This window comes from Coptis chinensis, chromosome 8, assembly GCF_015680905.1.
Source record: "Coptis chinensis isolate HL-2020 chromosome 8, ASM1568090v1, whole genome shotgun sequence".
Taxonomy (NCBI): Eukaryota; Viridiplantae; Streptophyta; class Magnoliopsida; order Ranunculales; family Ranunculaceae; genus Coptis; species Coptis chinensis.
In genome coordinates, this window is record NC_141463.1 from 6831119 (window position 1) to 6849237 (window position 18119).

The 18119-nt window shown below is 38.9% G+C and overlaps 4 protein-coding genes across 5 annotated transcripts; 3 read left to right on the forward strand and 1 right to left on the reverse strand.

Annotated features, from left to right (window-relative positions):
- The first annotated feature begins 196 nt into the window (after positions 1-196).
- On the forward strand, positions 197-3414 carry LOC147479597 (protein NRT1/ PTR FAMILY 3.1-like). Of its 2 annotated transcripts, XM_086575437.1 has the most exons (5): positions 197-354; positions 672-889; positions 1001-1560; positions 1709-1756; positions 1948-3414. In XM_086575437.1, exons 1-5 carry the CDS (start codon positions 237-239, stop codon positions 2831-2833), a joined length of 1830 nt encoding a protein of 609 aa, XP_086431563.1. In that variant the 5' UTR covers positions 197-236; the 3' UTR covers positions 2834-3414. The 2 variants fall into 2 exon arrangements, with proteins under 2 accessions (XP_086431563.1, XP_086431564.1); XM_086575438.1 differs by lacking the exon at positions 1709-1756.
- A 509-nt stretch (positions 3415-3923) lies between these two features.
- LOC147479598 (protein NRT1/ PTR FAMILY 3.1-like) lies at positions 3924-6773 on the forward strand. The gene is made up of 4 exons (XM_086575439.1): positions 3924-4221; positions 4556-4773; positions 4889-5448; positions 5755-6773. The coding sequence occupies exons 1-4, from the start codon at positions 4128-4130 to the stop codon at positions 6638-6640; spliced, it is 1758 nt and encodes a 585-aa protein (XP_086431565.1). The 5' UTR covers positions 3924-4127; the 3' UTR covers positions 6641-6773.
- A 138-nt stretch (positions 6774-6911) lies between these two features.
- Positions 6912-10502, forward strand: LOC147479599 (protein NRT1/ PTR FAMILY 3.1-like). Its single transcript, XM_086575440.1, has 5 exons — positions 6912-7254; positions 7345-7485; positions 7669-7886; positions 8112-8671; positions 9480-10502. Exons 2-5 carry the CDS (start codon positions 7410-7412, stop codon positions 10357-10359), a joined length of 1734 nt encoding a protein of 577 aa, XP_086431566.1. The 5' UTR covers positions 6912-7254; positions 7345-7409; the 3' UTR covers positions 10360-10502.
- A 1494-nt stretch (positions 10503-11996) lies between these two features.
- On the reverse strand, positions 11997-17060 carry LTA2 (2-oxoacid dehydrogenases acyltransferase family protein). Its single transcript, XM_086575441.1, has 5 exons — positions 15676-17060; positions 15318-15405; positions 15148-15218; positions 14970-15053; positions 11997-12406 (listed from the first exon to the last, which is right to left on the reverse strand). Exons 1-5 carry the CDS (start codon positions 16828-16830, stop codon positions 12302-12304), a joined length of 1503 nt encoding a protein of 500 aa, XP_086431567.1. The 5' UTR covers positions 16831-17060; the 3' UTR covers positions 11997-12301.
- Between the last annotated feature and the right edge of the window lie 1059 nt (positions 17061-18119).

Here is an 18119-nt window from a genome sequence, read left to right on the forward strand (position 1 = left end):
AAGAGAAAATCCAAAACGTACCCTTTCCAGTTTCCACTTCATCAAATTTTCATATAGGAACTTTATGTTACAAGTCAAAAAGAGTGTAAACTAAGAGAAAGAATGTCGTCTCTTTGTTGTCATTTTGAATTGATTAAACTTTATCTAGTGTAACTTTGTCTATTAACATCTAATGCATCATATGTACGTGGGAGTGTGGAACCATACCATGCATCCTTATATATGTTATATAAATAATGGACTCAAGGAAATCTAAGTGTCAGAAGAATCTTAAAGATACAATGGATGAAAAACGCGATAGTACTGTAGTTGAAAAGAAGAAAGGAGGAGCAAGAACATTACCATTCATCTTTGGTGAGCAATCACAATGCATATTTTACTTGGACGTACTGCTATGTTGCGCCTTAAATACAGTGTTACATGTGCAGCGGTCACAATCATTTGTTTTTGAATCCCCTCCTATCTGCTGTTAACAATTCTTCCATGGCCATTTCAATTTGAAGTTTGATATAGTCTGTGGTCAGATAAATTTACTGGACTGTCATTAATTTCCATTGGACTTATGAGCTTATGTTAAAATATTTTGACAGATTACAGTTTTTGTACAAATTTGTCCGCTGTGCTTTTATCAATCTTATGTTTAAGGATGTTGTTGTCTTTGTTTGGTGTAGCAAATGAGGTTTGTGAGAGACTGGCTGCAGCTGGTTTTTTCTCTAACATGATAAGTTATTTGACACAAGTGCTACACTTGCCATTAACCAAATCAGCCAACATTCTGACCAACTTTGGAGGAACTGCAACTATTACTACATTTGGGGGTGCCTTCTTTGCAGATTCTTACGGTGGAAGATTCTGGACAATCACTGTGGCTTCAGTATTTTACCTAATGGTTATGAACGCTTGACCTGTTTATACAACACATATTATAGTGAGTGTTTATACAGCCTTCAGTTTTAAGGAGATATTAACTTTGGCTTTTACGTAATCTTCATGTGAACAGGGGATGCTAACCTTGACTCTATCAGCATCACTTCCAAAGTTGACACCACCACCTTGTAAAGGAAATGAGGTGTGCATAGAGGCCACAGATCGTCAGTTATCACTCCTCTATGTCTGTCTTGTACTGATGTCGATTGGATCAGGGGGATTACGACCATGTGTAGTAGCATTTGGTGCAGATCAGTTCGATGAATCAGATCCCAAGCAGAAGGCCAAGTCATGGAACTTCTTCAATTGGTACTACATTGTCATGGGATTGTCCTTCCTCGTTGCAATAACTGGGATTGTGTATATACAAGATAATGTTGGATGGGGATGGGGTCTTGGCATACCCACTGTAGTATGGTTTTTCTCTATTGTAACGTTTGTCGGAGGCTATCGGATGTACCGAATCTTGAAGCCTTCTGGGAGTCCCTTCAAGCGCTTGTTGCAAGCACTGGTTGCTGCCATTAAGAAAAGAAACTTGCCTAAGGTTTCTAATCCAGCTTTGTTGTATGAGAATGACGAGCTTGATGCTTCCATTATTGCAAATGGAAAACTCCTTCACACAAAACAAATGAAGTAAGTCAAGATAAAACATACTCTTGTTTTCTTCAGAAAGTACTTTAACTAAGATGTTCATAACAAAGCGATTGTTTAGATTTGGTTCGATCAGACGACATGTACTCCGAAATAATATGCAATATGTCAAAATTCTTGTTATTTTCAGTGCGCTCGAATCACACTCTATCAAACACTACTCCAAAGCAGGAGAACGGTACAAACCTCTGCCCCTTCTATCACACAACCTTAAACAAGGGTGTCAAGGAAAATCAAGGACCGGCAAGGTGCCAACGGTTGTTGAAGTGTGTAGCCGGATAAATATTAAGATGCTAAATCTTCGCCAAACCACACTTGACTTGCCCCACTTAAGATATATTGTATGAACTCTAATACGGCACCATGCAGGTTTCTTGACAAAGCTGCAATCATGACTGATGAAGACAAACTCACTTCTGGAGAACTGAATTTATGGAGAGTAAGCACAGTCCACAGAGTTGAAGAGCTAAAATCAATTCTTCGAATGGGACCTATATGGGCTTCTGGCCTCCTACTCGTAACAGCTTCTGCGAACCAAGGGACTTTCACAATTCAACAAGCTCGAAGCATGGACAGGCACATCACTCCTCACTTTCAGATCCCTCCAGCCTCTATGTCTGTCTTCACGGTTGTGACCATGTTAATAACTGTGTCATTTTACGACCGCGTTTTCATACCAGTCGCTCGCCACTTCACTGGCGTTGATCGAGGCATCTCCTACTTGCACCGCATGACCATTGGTTTCACCATATCAACCATAGCCACCTTCATATCCGGCTTTGTTGAAGTTAAACGAAAGAATGTTGCTGCAGCTAATGGTCTAACTGATTTTCCAAATGCCACCATACCTATCTCAGTGTTATGGCTTGCCCCGCAGTATGTCCTTTATGGCGTGGCTGAAGGCTTCATGTCTGTCGGACACCTTGAATATTTCTTCGATCAGTCACCAGAGAGCATGAGGAGCAGTGCTACTGCATTTTACTTGACAGCGATTGCAGCTGGAAGTTATCTTAGCACATTCATGGTGACACTTGTACACAAATATACTGCAGGACCTAATGGTTCGAATTGGCTTCCAGACTACAATATAAACAAGGGGAAGTTAGAGAACTTCTTTTGGTTGATCACATTCTTGCAGGTTGTGAATCTTGTGTACTACACAATCTGTGTGAAGTACTACACTTTCAAAGCCGTCCAGATTCAATACAAAGGAGGAGAATCAGAAGGCGGAAAGGAGCTTACAGATCGAGTGTAGTTTGATCGGACTATGTTGACCGTTTCGATCTCAATCTATTCCCATATTTCCTTTATTAGTTCAATCAAATATGAAGAGAAAAAAAACGCAACATGTAGTTTTCTCCGATTAAGTGAAAATATCACAATGACAGGATGTAGAAACGTGAAATTTACTAGGAGTACCTAGTATACCAATTCACAAGTTAGATTGAAACATTATTGCAAAAATTGAATTAAATTTGAAGCACGACCACTGGACCACAAATCAGAGATACAAATTTTTCCAGAATCTCCTGAAGATTGAAAGTCTCGGACTAATCTCCATTCGAATGGAATCAACGCGTACTCTCAAAATGGTAGAGGCTTCTAAGCAGTTCGTTTAGTGGATATACATACCATTCTATGTTTCAACAAGGCATTATGTGGCACCATCTCCATCCTCCCCTGCATCAGATTACCCTGTTTACCTGTTTGAAGGACTAATTCGCAGGAGTTGGTGTTTGTTTATTTTAAACAGTTTCTAGCGAGGTTAGAATGTAACATATAGTTGCATGTGTGTGTCAGAACCATTGGGAACATGTTATTTCTTGGTTGTTATCTCATTTAAACCTATTTGCGTGACTGAGGGGGTTTAAGGAGGACTACTGGACTAGTCATTCATTTCTTGTATTTGCAGAATAAACTTGGTTGTGTGAATATTCTTGTAGAAATCACTCTCACAAGAAAGAAATCCCAACCAACACTTGGTGGGATTCAAACTCTCCCATGAGGAGAGAGGTACACAACCAATTGAGCTAGAATCTCTTGTGTGTGTCGATCAAACCTGCACTGCATCACCCTCCTCATGTAGGACAGTTTGCCGATCTATTGTTTCTATCAAGGTCCGTAAGCATGTAGACCCGGCTGTGCTTTCAACTCAGAACACTGGTTTGTTTCATACGTCTACAAGACTACAACCAAACAATCTTTCATGCGGGATTGCCGTGCCTTCGGGGCGCAGATGTTCCTCATTTCACATACTACTCTCCCATTGTTTCTTCAGCACCAGATATAAAATGTATTAGAGACATAAGGGAAATCCAACAAGTATCCTTTTCATCTCAACAAATTGCCATATAGCAACGTTATACTACAAGGAAAACATATATAGTGTAGAACGAAGAAAAATTTGTCGTGTACTTATTGGACATTATTGTGGTCTTGAATTGATCCAAGTCTAATGGTTCCAATATATGAGTATAAAATTACAACAGGCAGCCTTTTGATATGTTAGCGAATAAAGTTGGACTTAATAGAGAAAAATTAAGTATCAGATGAATGCTCAAGGAGAGAAGATGGAGGGAAGTCGCGATAGTATGGTAATCGAAAAGAAGAAGGGAGGGGCAAGAACATTGCCCTTCATCTTCTGTGAGTAACATCTCTATATGTTTCTGACATGGTGCCACGTATCTAGAATATTGTGTTCATTTATATATCTATTGGAAGATAAACTCGTATTTTATAATTACATTTCTTCCTTATTTCAGTTTATTTTGAAATCCGGCCTGTGTATGTATTGATTTCATTCGTATGTGCATCAATTATTGAAAAGCTCTTACTACATTGTTTTGAGGTTATGTTTTGGAAACTCGGACAAAAAAGAAAGATTCCCAAGTTCAACATTTTGATTTCTGACCCATTTACTTGATAATATATAACTTTTTGATCTCATGTATGACATTCTTCGTTTTGTTTGGTGTAGCGAATGAGGTTTGTGAGAGATTGGCTGCCACTGGGTTTTTTGCTAACATGATAAGTTACTTAACACAAGTGCTACACTTGCCATTAACCAAATCAGCCACCATGTTAACCAACTTTGGAGGCACTTCCACTATGTTTACTTTTGCCGGCGCCTTTATCGCAGATACCTACGCAGGACGATTCTGGACTATCACAGTGGCATCAGTCATATACCTAATGGTTGACCTATTTATACTTTTGCAATTTATTGTTCTGTAATTGTTTTGCCCCTGTAGTCATCCCGAAGTTTAATGAAATAATAACTTTGGTTATATATAAAATTTCATGTGAACAGGCAATGGTAAGCTTGACTCTGTCAGCAACCATTCCAGGGTTGACTCCACCTTCTTGTAAGGGAACTGAGGTATGCAATGTGGCCAGTCAGGGTCAATTATCAATCCTATATGTGTGTCTCATACTGTCTGCCATCGGTGCTGGGGGAATACGACCATGTGTAGTAGTATTTGGTGCTGATCAATTCGATGAATCAGATCCCAAACAAAAGACCAAGACATGGAACTTCTTCAATTGGTATTACATTGTCATGGGACTTTCGGTCCTCGTTGCAATCACAGTGATTGTCTATATACAAGATTATGTTGGATGGGGATGGGGTCTTGGTATACCAACAGTAATATGGTTTTTTTCTATAGTATTTTTTGTCTCTGGCTATCGGATGTACCGAACCGTGGAACCCTCTGGGAGTCCCTTCACACGCTTATGTCAGGTGGTTGTAGCTGCGATCAAGAAAAGAAAGTTGCCTAAGGTTTATGATCCAACTTCGTTATATGACAATGATGAGCTTGATGCTTCTATTATTGCAAATGGGAAGCTTCTTCATACAAAGCAATTAAGGTAATTGCAATTAACATACTATAAATATGTGAAAAAACCCAAGTGTGTCCCATAGTAGGGTATTTCTTGAATCAATCAGTAAACAATAGCCTGCAACACATAAAAATTTCTTACCTCTACCCCAATGGTGTCTTCTGTAGTGTTTTCCATGTTTTATTTCTAAAACACGTGAAGGTCAATAAACATTAATTCTCCAAAGTTATTCTTCATCTGTCGATCCAGTGAGTTAGGCAACTTAATAGGACTCAGCCACGCAAGTCTATAATGCTGTCCATTCTTAAGAGTTCTCAATAAGGTCTCATGCAGGTTTCTTGATAAAGCTGCAATTAGGACTGAAAAAGACAAACTCACTTCTGGAGCCCCAAACCTATGGAGGCTAAGCACAGCCCACAGAGTTGAAGAGCTAAAATCAATTCTTCGAATGGGACCTATATGGGCTTCGGGTCTCTTACTCGTAACAGCCTCGGCACAACAAGGAACTTTCACCATTCAACAAGCTAGAACCATGGAGAGGCACATCACTCCCTCTTTTCAAATCCCTCCTGCCTCTATGGCTGTCTTCACCGTTGTGACCATGTTAATAACTGTCACCTTTTACGACCGTGTTTTCATACCAGTGGCTCGTCGCTTCACTGGTGTTGATCGAGGCATCTCTTACTTGCACCGCATGACCATTGGTTTTTTCATATCCACCATAGCCACATTCATCTCTGGCTTTATTGAAATTAAACGCAAGAATGTTGCTGCATCTCATGGTCTAACTGATATTACAAACGCAACCATACCTATTTCAGTCTTCTGGCTTGTCCCACAGTATGCTCTTCATGGCGTGGCCGAAGGATTCGCGTCAGTTGGCCACCTCGAATACTTCTTTGATCAGTCTCCAGAGAGCATGAGGAGCACTGCTACTGCATTTTACTGGACAGCAATTGCAGCTGGCAGTTATCTTAGCTCATTGATGGTGACACTAGTACACAAATATAGCGCCGGTCCTAATGGCACAAATTGGCTGCCAGATTACAATCTCAACAAGGGGAAGTTGGAATACTTTTATTGGTTGACCACACTCTTGCAGGTTGTGAATCTTGTGTACTACCTCATCTGTGTGAAATACTACACTTTCAAATCTGTCCAGATACAGTACAGAGGAGGAGAATCAGAAGAAGGGCAGGAGCTTGTAGAACGAGTGTAGTTTTTCTTTTCATTGGACTAGTTTGAACATACTAAGTTTCTGTACAGAATTTAGTTAAAACAGTTGTTTAAGGTCACAACTCGTGTACATGCACCGGGCTTCCGACGAAACACCTTAAAAGTGAAATTTTACAGCCATGAAGTGTATTAAACCCAGATCCAATCAATGTGCTGCATGCTTGCTTGTCTAGTTCAATGCAAGTTATGCAACCAATTGAAAAATTACCTTATGACTGTCCGCTAGGCGGCGACAATGTTCAACATTATCAGCTGAAATAACAAGTGGTATATTTTTCTGTTTAAATTAACATGTGTAAGGACAAAACCAGCACATATGCAGGTCAACAGCATGGTTGGAGTCAATAGGATATGATGGGGAGTGCGAAGAACCCTATGCTGGATTAGCTCTTACTTCATTAATATAAACAAGCACATGTATAATTTATAGATGAAACTTCGTCTTTGAGCGATAAACAGACGATAAAGAAAGGTTTTGGTACAGGAACGGTATACCTACAAGCTAAGAAATATTGAAAATAAAGAACCTTGTTGCAGTTCAATTTTATCTTGAATTGATTAAATCAAATTTTCTATCACAATAATGTTACATGTAGGGTAAGAGACTATAATATGTGAACACTAGTGAAAACTGCTCATGCTGTTCTACGGCAAACAAAGACGACTGACAGCCTGACCTCGTAACAGGTTATAAATAATGGGCTTGAAGGGAAAACAAAATTTAGTATCCGAAGAATCTGGGAGGATAGTCAATGGAGGAAATTGAAGCCAACCTCAATGTCGTTGTGAAGAAGAAAGGAGGGGCAAGAACACTGCCCTTTATCTTCGGTAAGTCTCAATATCTATCTGGCTGTTTCAGGTGCAATCTACATGCACTACTATTTCCATGTCCAAAGGTCACAATTATTTACTATTTTTCTCAAATATTTCCCTAACAACACCCTTCTAAGAACACTATCTACTGCTTCTTGATCTCACATGTAGCATTCTCATCACTTTTGTTTGTTGTAGCAAATGAGGTTTGTGAGAGATTGGCAATAGCTGGTTTTGGTGCTAACCTGTTCAGTTACTTAACGCAAGTGTTACACTTGCCTTTAACCAAATCAGCGAACATTCTCACCAACTTTGGAGGGTCTACAACTTTGACGATGTTTGTTGGAGCATTCATTGCAGATTCCTACGCTGGACGGTTCTGGACAATTACTGTGGCTTCAGTGATATACCTACTGGTTAGACCTCAATTTCAACCTTCACAGTTAATCGAGTAACAAAACCAAAATATATATAGAAAGACAAATAGCTCTAGGAAATGTCAAGTAATCCCAGTCTGGCAAGTTAATTATCTAAAACTGAATGTTTATTAGAAGCTGATTAAAAGTGGTTCTTCTTTGATTATGTGCTCAGCCTTATTATTCTAATTAAGCTGGTTTTATCTATACTTTTTATGTGAACAGTCAATGATATGCATGACTCTGTCAGCAACCCTTCCAGGCCTGACGCCACCTCCTTGTAAAGGAGATGAGATATGCAAGGAGGCCAATGGGGGTCAGTTATCAGTCTTTTACTTGTGTCTTATACTGGCTTCGATTGGAGCAGGGGGACTACGACCATGCGTTGTCGCATTTGGTGCAGATCAATTCGACGAATCTAATCCTGAGCAAAAGGCTAAACCATGGAACTATTTCAATTGGTACTACATTGTCATGGGATTGTCTATCCTTGTTGCAGTAACTGTGTTTGTGTATATACAAGATCATGTCGGATGGGGATGGGGTATAGGTATACCCACAGTCATATGGTTTTTCTCTATAGTGTTTTTTGTTGGTGGCTATGGGATGTATCGAATGGTGGACCCTGCAGGGAGTCCCTTCACGCGCTTGTTGCAGGTGGTTGTCGCTGCCTTTAGAAAGAGAAAGTTACCCGGGGTTTCTGATCCAACTTTGCTCTATGAAAATGATGAACTCGATGCTTCCATCATTGTAGATGGGAAGCTCCTTCACACAAAGCAACTGAAGTAAGTTAAGACAACAGCCTCCTCAAGTTTGGTTTTACCATTGAGTCCGAATTTGTGAACAGACTTGTCCACAAACAGCACAATTCTATTGGTTAACAGTTTTTTCGGTCAGTTTATCGGACAGTAGGCATAGTTTTTTTGGGCAGCCACTCCACCAATAAGAAGCTGAGGTCTTGTGGACAGCAAACAGTTGCTTGTCCACAAATTTATTCTGTTTTACCATTGCTATATGCTATAGCACATTTTAAAGGAACCACTGGAGTGTTAAATTTTTTCTGGAGATAAAAAGTCGTAAAACTGAATTGCTTTTCTCAACTCTGTCAAGGGACATCTATAATTTGCTGTATTTGAGGGGTTACTGTGGGAAAACACACAAGAAGTTTAGTTTTCCTCATATATCTGACCAAAATGTCCCTATGTCTTTAATTTCCAAATTGTCACTCCATCACTTAAGTTAATATAGTCATCTAACCTGTCCCAATAGAGTGAATCCGATGGTGATTATATATCTTTTTTATCCACCACCCCACTTTCATTTCGATAAAAAAAAAGTTTTGGTTGGTGGTGGCGGAGGTGGAGGTGGTGGCAGGAGTGGATGAAGAAGATACCGTTAGTTACAAATTATAAAAAAATAATAGGTAGGGGTATTTTGGTCAGATAAATGTCTAAATGTATCAAATCATAAAAAATTGAAAGTTCGTGGTATTGAAATTTCATTTAGAAAAAAAAATGAAAATTCGTGGTACTAAATAGTTAAAAACTCACTAATTGTATATCAAGTTTGACAAGGTCTCATACTCTCATGCAGGTTTCTAGATAAAGCTGGAATGCTGACTGAAAAAGACAAACTTCCTACTGGAACACTAAACCTATGGAGAGTAAGTACAGTCCACAGAGTTGAAGAGCTAAAATCCATTCTTCGCATGGCACCTATATGGGCATCCGGACTCCTATATATAACAGCTACTGCACAACAAGGCACTTTTACGATACAACAAGCGCGAACCATGGACAGGCATATCACTCCATCATTTCAAATCCCACCTGCCTCTATGTCTGTGTTCAACACTATCGCCATGTTAATTACTGTCATTCTTTACGACCGAGTTCTCATCCCAGTCGCTCGTCATTTCACTGGTGTTGATCGAGGCATATCCTACTTGCACCGCATGAGCATTGGTTTCGCCATCGCCACCATTGCCACTTTTATTTCTGGGTTTCTTGAAATTAAACGCAAAAATGTTGCTTCAGCTTATCAACTAATTGATTCCCCAAAAGCGATCATACCTATTTCAGTATTCTGGCTCGTCCCACAGTATGTCCTTTATGGTGTGGCTGATGCCTTCATGTCCGTTGGACACCTTGAATACTTCTTCGATCAGTCACCAGAGAGCATAAGGAGCACTGCGACTGCATTCTACTGGGGAGCAGTTGCAGCAGGAAGTTATCTTAGCTCGGTATTGGTGACACTGGTACACAAATATAGTGCTGGTCCTAATGGGTCAAACTGGCTTCAAGACTATAATATTAACAAGGGGAAGTTGGAGTATTTCTACTGGTTGATCACGTTCTTGCAAGTTGTGAATCTTGTCTATTATATGATCTGTGTAAAATACTACACTTTTAAAGCTGTCCAGGTTCAGTACAAAGGAAGAGAATCTGAAGTGCAAAACGAGCGTACAGATTGAGTCTAGTTTCAATTCTCCGATTTAACTAGTTAAGCATCTGAGATTCCAATGTACCCCAGATTGTAGCGAAAATGTAATTAAAGATGTGGAACAGAACCATAATAGGTGCAATTTTCTCATCTAATGAAAAGTACGATTTCTCAGGGTTGGTAGTAGTAATTAGGACGCTTTACATTCTGAACTAGGTTAGCAGCTCCTTCTTGAGCTGCAAGAGCGCAAGACCCTTAAGTGATTTGTGAATCCACATGTCTCCCATAAACCAACCATCTTATAAAACTCCTATATGTACTTAAATTTATAGTAGGTTTCAATTGAAAATGCAAAATGAAAGACCAAAAGACATATGTCTTTGGCTTGACAGTCGAGAGGAAAAGAATGTGAACTACACTATACAAAAATATAGAAGAAAACGACACAATGATAAAGGTATGTCAGTACGTGTTGACTAATGACTATAGCATCAAAGCTCTTTGAGTGTCAAATTCCCTTAGTGGCTGGGCTCGACAAAACCATCTTACGTGCCAAATGGTAGGGCTGGTCATCAAGCCGAGCTGCTCACGAGTAACTCGAGTTCGGCTCATCGAAGGCTCGACTCAAACTCATCCGCGCAAAAGCATGAGTCAAGCTTGAGCTTAATTTAAAACTCATTCTAGATAGCGAGTAACTCGAGTAGCTCGTGAGCTACATACTCGTTCTAGTTCAAGTCAAGCTCGAGTTTTAGTAGCTCATGAGCTACTCGTTACCCAGTATATAATTTATAATTTATACCCAATTATAATTTATAATTTATACCTGTTTTAATGTTTTATACACTTTTTTTTTTCGAGTTTGAGCTCGAGTTCAAGTTCAAACGAGCATAACTGAGCTTGAGCTTGAACTTGAACTCAAGCTCGTATTGCAAAACGAGTCGAGCTCAAGCTACTAGAACAACTGGACGAGTTGAGCTTGAGCCCCATATTAAACTCGAAGTCAAGCTTCTAAAGGTGCGAGTCGAGCTCAAGCATGGCAAAACTCGACTCGGGTAGCTCAATGACCAGCCCTACCACATGGGTACATCAAGTTCGCATATGCTAAGGAACTAACGTTAATGCGCTTTCAAACACTGGAAACTGTGTAGGAATTCCAGATATTTGAAACAGAAGTTGTCAAAAAGGGTTAGGAGATTTGTTGTTGAAGATAGTTTGGGCCTAATATAGAGGCTCTAAATAGAAGAGAAAGTGGTTGTCAAACTATCAGCAGAATCCAAATAGTATAGATATTTATATGTGAAAGGATGACAACACACAGGTTGAAACAACAGACAAGGTAAAAATTCACACAAAGAATCACAAACAGATCTGAGATTTGGAATCCCAACACCTGTCAGCGAGTCGAAATCACCAATAAACAAAAAGTTGCTCAGCTATGGGATCTAGTTAGAAACTCAAAGCTGACTTCGGGAGCCCAAATATGTTTTCAGAAGTCCAAACCACCCAGCTAAAATGATGTATTTAACGTAACAAAACACTATATGATCATACGTTAAACATTCTTGAGCTACGGTTCACACTAATGCAATGAATGAAACAAGAACATATCTCTCCTGGTTTATCAAATGACATATATGAATGAAATGTAAGTATCATAGCACATAGTGATGTTTCTTAAAAAGATTATCCAATTCACCATCATTTTCCAATAAGCTCTTAAAAGTTGTTATTCTGTTTCAAGATTGATGTTCAACAATATGAAAATGAAAAAGAAACTTTGTCCTACTTATTTCGTTTTAAAATCATTAAACTAAATATAAAAAACATCCAACTTTTGAAGAAAAAAAATACCATAGGTAGTACAAACCAGGTACTCGTGACCGTGAAACATCTACTGAATGTAGGAAAGTATATCCAAAAGGAAAATGGGAGATCCAATATCAAGCAGTCCACACCAAGATTAACCCAAGTCGCTACAATGTTAAGCTCTCAGGGTTCTGAATGATCTTAGCAAACGTCTGAAGGAATGATGCCAAGTCAGCTCCGTATACTATTCGGTGATCAGCTGTAACATTGACCTGAAAAAACAATTGGCACGCCAACTTAGTCTAAGTGGAGAAAGATAATGATTCTTGAATCACAAGCTATGCTAGGGAAAATCCCCAAGAAAGATAACATGAAATATACAAACAAAGACTTCCATGCTTATCTCATGTCTTGGGGTGTCAATGAGGATAAAGTCATCGAGGGGTTCAGGTTATATTCTTCAGTCTTGCATACTAATTTCAGACAAATTCACTCGAAATAACAAGACTGTCATTAAAGTAGATAATGGTTCAAAAGAGTGCACTGTTATCACCTTTTTATGAGATGTCATTCGGTGTATTTCTTTAAAGGGCAATCAAAATTCCAGTGTCCAGCAATTATCGATTTTTCTTATTTCATTGCATTCTAGATATTTACTAGACTAAACAATTAACAGAAGTCATAAGAACAGCCTACCATTGGGGATTACACCTTAATTTGTACCTCAAGGCCAGCTCAGCCTTTAGATCCCTCAAGCAGATGATAAACCTTATTAATTCACTTATTATCTCTTTCTCCTCTTCAAGTGTCAATTTTGTTCAAGTGTCAATTTTGTGATTTTTGTCGAGGAAAGGCACACAAATGAAGCAAATTACTGCAGGACTATGGGCCCCAGAATAAAAGAAGAACAAGGAATTGGGTCAAGAGGACCAGGCTTTCAGGATGCCAACTTATAGGTGACACGTCTCTTCTAAAAGGATGTCGTGAGACCCCAAGATGAAATGAGAAAATAAAGCAAAAAGGACGGAAACAGTTATAGGCAACAAGCTATGGTGGTAGTTTGAGCATACCAAAGAGGGAATTCAATGCTCTACCTCTTAAACATTCAGGTTCCATTTCAGATCAAGGAAATGGAGCCTCCTCTCAGAGGAATTCTTAGATGTGAAACTCTTCTTATTGGGTAAGGTATCCAGAGATGTATAAGACAGGCAAAGGAACTTAACTTACCCAAATGTCTTCCAAAACCTAAACCTGCCACCTTACCTCCTTAAAGATGACACCAAGCTTGAAGTGAGGTAGAACCCCCATAACCCCAACCTGAGACCACACCTGAGGAATCTTTTATGTTGTTGTCCCACAAAAAGCCTCTACTTCTAGATCTCAAAATTTTCACCCAGCTATTTGTCATTTTGTCCACTCTCCCAAGCCACAACATACACAGCAGCAATGACATAATGAAACAGAAAACAAAGGATAAATCCCCAACATAAAAGTGTATGATTCCCAATACACCATAAGCTTCAAGTCTAATTTCTCCCAAAGAGACAAAAATAACCTTTGAAAAAGGACTAGCAGTGCCACTTGTGGCGCGCTTTTCCTCTAATGTGTGATTTAACATTTTTTTTTAAATGAAAGGGAAAAAAAAACATTTCCTGTGAATTGTAGATCTTAGTTTCATGTCTGTTGTGTGATTACTAGTTCTACGCTTATGGATTATGGTTTTGATGTCTATATAACAGATGTGACCATCAGAAGAATATATATGTATTCGTCATTTCATTTATTATGATGTTTCAATCTTAAGAAATCTATCCTACAGGTTTTCAATGACACCTTTCATTTCAAATGTAAGAATCACCAACTAGTGAATTACCGATTACCTCAAGTCAAAGAAGAAACCAATCATTTTCCTTCGCTTAAAAGGCAACTAGTTTTGCAAGATTGATGGTTTTGGTTTTTTAGAAATGAATGTGATACAAAGTTACAAGCAAAGATGGAAGCTAAAGTAAACAACTAACAGATATCATCAATAGAAACTTGAAAGATGAGCTCAAATTTATTAACATATTCATGTTCTTATCAATGGTCAGAGGAACTTCATTCAGCAAACTATTATCAGAAAAAAACAATGCATATGCTTATACGTAAAACCAAAAGGTGTGTCCATAGCATTTGAGGCAGCGCAAACCCCTGTCAGTCACTGATATGACCAGATCTAAACCTTCTACCCCTCAGGCTGTCTACTTTCTTTGAGAACAGTAACTTAAAAGAGTGAAAAGGAAGAAGCATGCAGGTATGATTTATATGATAATGAATATAATAGGCACTTCATAACAAGCAGTTTGAGACTATGAGCATCCTCAAATGTATGCAACCAAATTCAATCAACCAGTTCTCAGTACTACGTAGATGATCAATATATACTTAGCCCAAAGGGCAATGACTCCGTCTGCTTAGAAGACAAATACTGAAGTCAACAAGAATCAATAACAATGATCAACTTGGTACATAATTCCTGTGTTTACAGAACCCATACACATCTGCGATCTATTTATCAGCATATAATTGGTGCGGAAACACATTTAACTGTGTAGGTGTTTGATTGCTTTTCATTTAGTGATCTTTTTATGTGTTTAAATATGTGTACAGTTATCTGTTTATGTATGAGAGCACTGTAATGATATCAACATATTTTCACTGTGTCTATGCATAATTATGCTTAGAACTTCAGGGTTGCAGTCATGAATTTCGTCTATTTTCACTCAACCCAAGCCACGTAATTAAGGATGAGTGATGTCCAAAGAGAAAATAAAGAGTAAAAAAACTAGACTTTACCAGCATTTTACTCTTCACACTGAAGAATCCATCTGCACCTGTCACAACTGTAGGTTTTGATGCTCCAACGGCCATGATAGCCCCCTGTACATGTTTCAAGCATACCATGAAAAAGTAAGTAAAACAAGATAATACTATAAAGGTGATGGAGGCAAAGAGACTCTAGCATGTCACTCACTTGGCCTGGTGGAAGAATTGCATCAAATCTGTCCACTCCAAACATCCCCAAATTGGAAAGAGTGAATGTTCCTGAATTTACAATATTACACCCATGCAGTTTCTTAATATCACTGGACAGAAATTGTTACAAAGAAACTGAATGTACAAAGAACCAGATCAGTAAACAACCTGAGTTATACTCGTGGGGCTGAAGTTGCTTTGACCTTGCTTTCTCCACTAGCTCTTTCCATTTTTGAGATAGCAAATAAAGATCCAACTGCAACAACAAGAACAAGTTCTCTCATTCAAGACTAATTAAATTATTTGATGATAATGCAGAGAACACCTTCAATCAATTTAGGTAAATCCAGAAGAGAACGAAGGTTCCCTTTAAGAGTAAGAGCCTCATTTGACAATCAAGCAACAATTCGCTTCAAACTGAACAGTTGCAAAATCTCCTCATTACGAATTACAGTACGAAGCAGATATTAATCATTACAATAGTTTAAAACATAACGATTTAGTAAAGACATTACGTCTTTTATACCTTATCTGCATTTTGAAGAACAGGGGTTATAAGCCCACCGTTGATAGCCACAGCAACCGCAATATTAATACTGGCATTATACGTAAAGCTCTTCCCATCTTTACAGCTAGCATTCACAACTGGATGTTGAGCTAGTGCCATTGCAGCAGCCTTTGCTAGCAATGCAGTCATGGTAACACCCTTAGGGCTTAACCTGATATCATTATTAAACACATTTGAGTTAAAACTCCAAAATTCTAATAACAAACAAATAAAACTCTTACAGCAAAAATGTACCTTCTCATAAAGTGCATCAAGAGCATCTGTCATCACAGGGTACCCAACACGAAAAGCCGGTACTGAAAGACTCTCAATCATATTCTTCGACACTGCAGATTGCATAGTAGTAAAAGGAACAATAGTTGCCCCTGGAATTGGAGGTAGAGTAGCAGCTGCTTTCAGAGCAGCAGGAGTAGGAGTAGGAGTAGGAGTAGGAGAAACTACATTGCTAACACTACTAGTCTTCTTAGACGTAATTCCAGCAGCAGCCTCAACATCCTCAGGAGTAATTCTTCCAAAAGGTCCAGTCCCATTAACAGTCTTAATATCAACCTTATGTTGTTTGGCAAGCTTTTTCGCAAAAGGGGTTGCCACAATTTTCTTTGGTTCGTTACTAACAGGTGCTGGTACAGTAACAGGTGGTGAACTGACCTTGGGCGGTGGCGTAGTAGGTCCGGATGAGGACGATGCAGAGGCTTTGGCTTTGGCTTTGGCTTCCTCGATTTCAGCTTCAGTCTCAGCAAGTAGTCCAATAGGAGCACCGACAGGAGCAGTTTGGCCTTCACCAACAACAATAGCAGCAAGAATACCATCATAAAAAGTCTCAACATCCATATCAGCTTTATCTGATTCAACAACAACAACACTTTCTCCTTTCGATAAAACATCCCCTTCTGATTTAATCCAAGAAACAATCTTTCCTTCCGTCATTGTTGAACTAAGTGCCGGCATGAATATCTCACGGATCTTAGCTTGTATCCTTCGTGGGGGTTTCTTGTTTTGATATTTAATGGAATGTGATGGAAATGGGAGTAAGCCGCCATTTGTTGTTATGGAAGAAGAGAATGAGATGGAAATGGTGGGTGTTGTTTTGTAAACATGGAATGAAGATGCCATTGATTCAAGGAGCTTGTTTTAACGCTCTCTTTTTCCTTTTCTTTTGTGTTATGGGCAAAGAGTGTTGTTGGAATAAAATATGAAGAAGAAATGGGGCGGAGAAGACAATGAATATGAATACGAAGGTGATGAATTGGAGTGTTGTTAGTATCGCCCAATGTTGTGGAAGTTGGGAAAGGGTTCGTTATTTTGGTGCATCCAACTCTATACTTCAGTCCCAGCCTAGAAACTCTGCTTTTTCTTTATTTTTCAAAATGTCAGCTCCACAAAGCCCGATCCTATTTTAAAAGAATTGGCTACCTTGTTGGGTACTTGGGTTGGATCCTGACCTGAGCCGGTTTTAGCTTTAGTTGAGTTAGAGCATTTCTAGGTGGTGGTAGTATCACATGCAGATTTGCTTCCCAAATTTGACAAAACTTTCCTCAAAATCTGACCAACTCTAGGTGGCCGCAAAACTAATACAGAGGGATCTTTGTTAAATGACCTTAGGTCCAAAATACATGGTCACGACCCATCAGGCTCTAATGACCTTATGGGAGAACTTCAAAATTCTTTATTGTGGTAAGTAGCATAAGCTCCTTTTCTTGTTGCACTCATTGTATAACACTCTTCGTTTGTAATTGTGATTATGAACATGCAGATTTATGTTTAGAGCGTCAGAAGTATGGTTGTCTTTTGTGTGTGTGTCAGATCGTATTGCTCCACAATACCCTTTTCTAGCGGGAGAAGCGTCCTGAGGCCGTGGGCGAAAGATTTAATATGGTCTTTTAAGAGTGCCCCTCAAGTTTTTGGTAGTCCGATGCTAGATGGCGTTGTGAATAAATCTTCTCTCGGACAAGGAGATGGTGCTTTGGTTGAAGAATAAACCTCCAATATTTCGGGCCATGTGGGACGATGACCCGTCACGGTTTGTGAGAGGTCGGGGATGTTGCTAATTGACCCAGCCATTTTGTTTTGAAATGATTATTCTATTTATGTTATAACTACCCGTTGTATTGTGGGAGTTGGTAATCATTTCAAAACATCGTCCCTTGTGCTCATCTTCATTCAAATGTATAATTCTAGTTCTCCCTGTAATTTGTATCCATTATTTAGAAGCAATGGTTATTTAGTTTTCCGTTTTTTTGTTCTAATTAGAATATTCGTTTATATAATAAAATTCAGAGGCAATTTTCAATTGCCAATTTCGAGCCAGACTTGTAATGCTAATTGTTTTTTTGGCGAAGTTGGTCTGTTATAGAACAGTAACGCAATATGCTTGTATTTGGTGAAATTGATCAGTTGTTACA

What these genes read in the sequence shown, in the direction of transcription:
- LOC147479597 (XM_086575437.1), top strand. Translation starts at nt 237, where the DNA reads ATGGACTCAAGGAAATCTAAGTGTCAGAAGAATCTTAAAGATACAATG. An exon ending in AACATTACCATTCATCTTTG is followed by an intron (nt 355 to 671) that starts GTGAGCAATCAC and finishes TGTTTGGTGTAG; the next exon opens with CAAATGAGGTTTGTGAGAGA. An exon ending in TACTCCAAAGCAGGAGAACG is followed by an intron (nt 1,757 to 1,947) that starts GTACAAACCTCT and finishes GGCACCATGCAG; the next exon opens with GTTTCTTGACAAAGCTGCAA.
- LTA2 (XM_086575441.1), bottom strand. Translation starts at nt 16,830, where the DNA reads ATGGCATCTTCATTCCATGTTTACAAAACAACACCCACCATTTCCATC. An exon ending in TTCTTCAAAATGCAGATAAG is followed by an intron (nt 15,406 to 15,675) that starts GTATAAAAGACG and finishes TTGTTGTTGCAG; the next exon opens with TTGGATCTTTATTTGCTATC. An exon ending in GTGTGAAGAGTAAAATGCTG is followed by an intron (nt 12,407 to 14,969) that starts GTAAAGTCTAGT and finishes TTGTTTTTTCAG; the next exon opens with GTCAATGTTACAGCTGATCA.
- LOC147479599 (XM_086575440.1), top strand. Translation starts at nt 7,410, where the DNA reads ATGGAGGAAATTGAAGCCAACCTCAATGTCGTTGTGAAGAAGAAAGGA. An exon ending in AACACTGCCCTTTATCTTCG is followed by an intron (nt 7,486 to 7,668) that starts GTAAGTCTCAAT and finishes TGTTTGTTGTAG; the next exon opens with CAAATGAGGTTTGTGAGAGA. An exon ending in CTTCACACAAAGCAACTGAA is followed by an intron (nt 8,672 to 9,479) that starts GTAAGTTAAGAC and finishes ACTCTCATGCAG; the next exon opens with GTTTCTAGATAAAGCTGGAA.
- LOC147479598 (XM_086575439.1), top strand. Translation starts at nt 4,128, where the DNA reads ATGAATGCTCAAGGAGAGAAGATGGAGGGAAGTCGCGATAGTATGGTA. An exon ending in AACATTGCCCTTCATCTTCT is followed by an intron (nt 4,222 to 4,555) that starts GTGAGTAACATC and finishes TGTTTGGTGTAG; the next exon opens with CGAATGAGGTTTGTGAGAGA. An exon ending in CATCAGTCATATACCTAATG is followed by an intron (nt 4,774 to 4,888) that starts GTTGACCTATTT and finishes TCATGTGAACAG; the next exon opens with GCAATGGTAAGCTTGACTCT.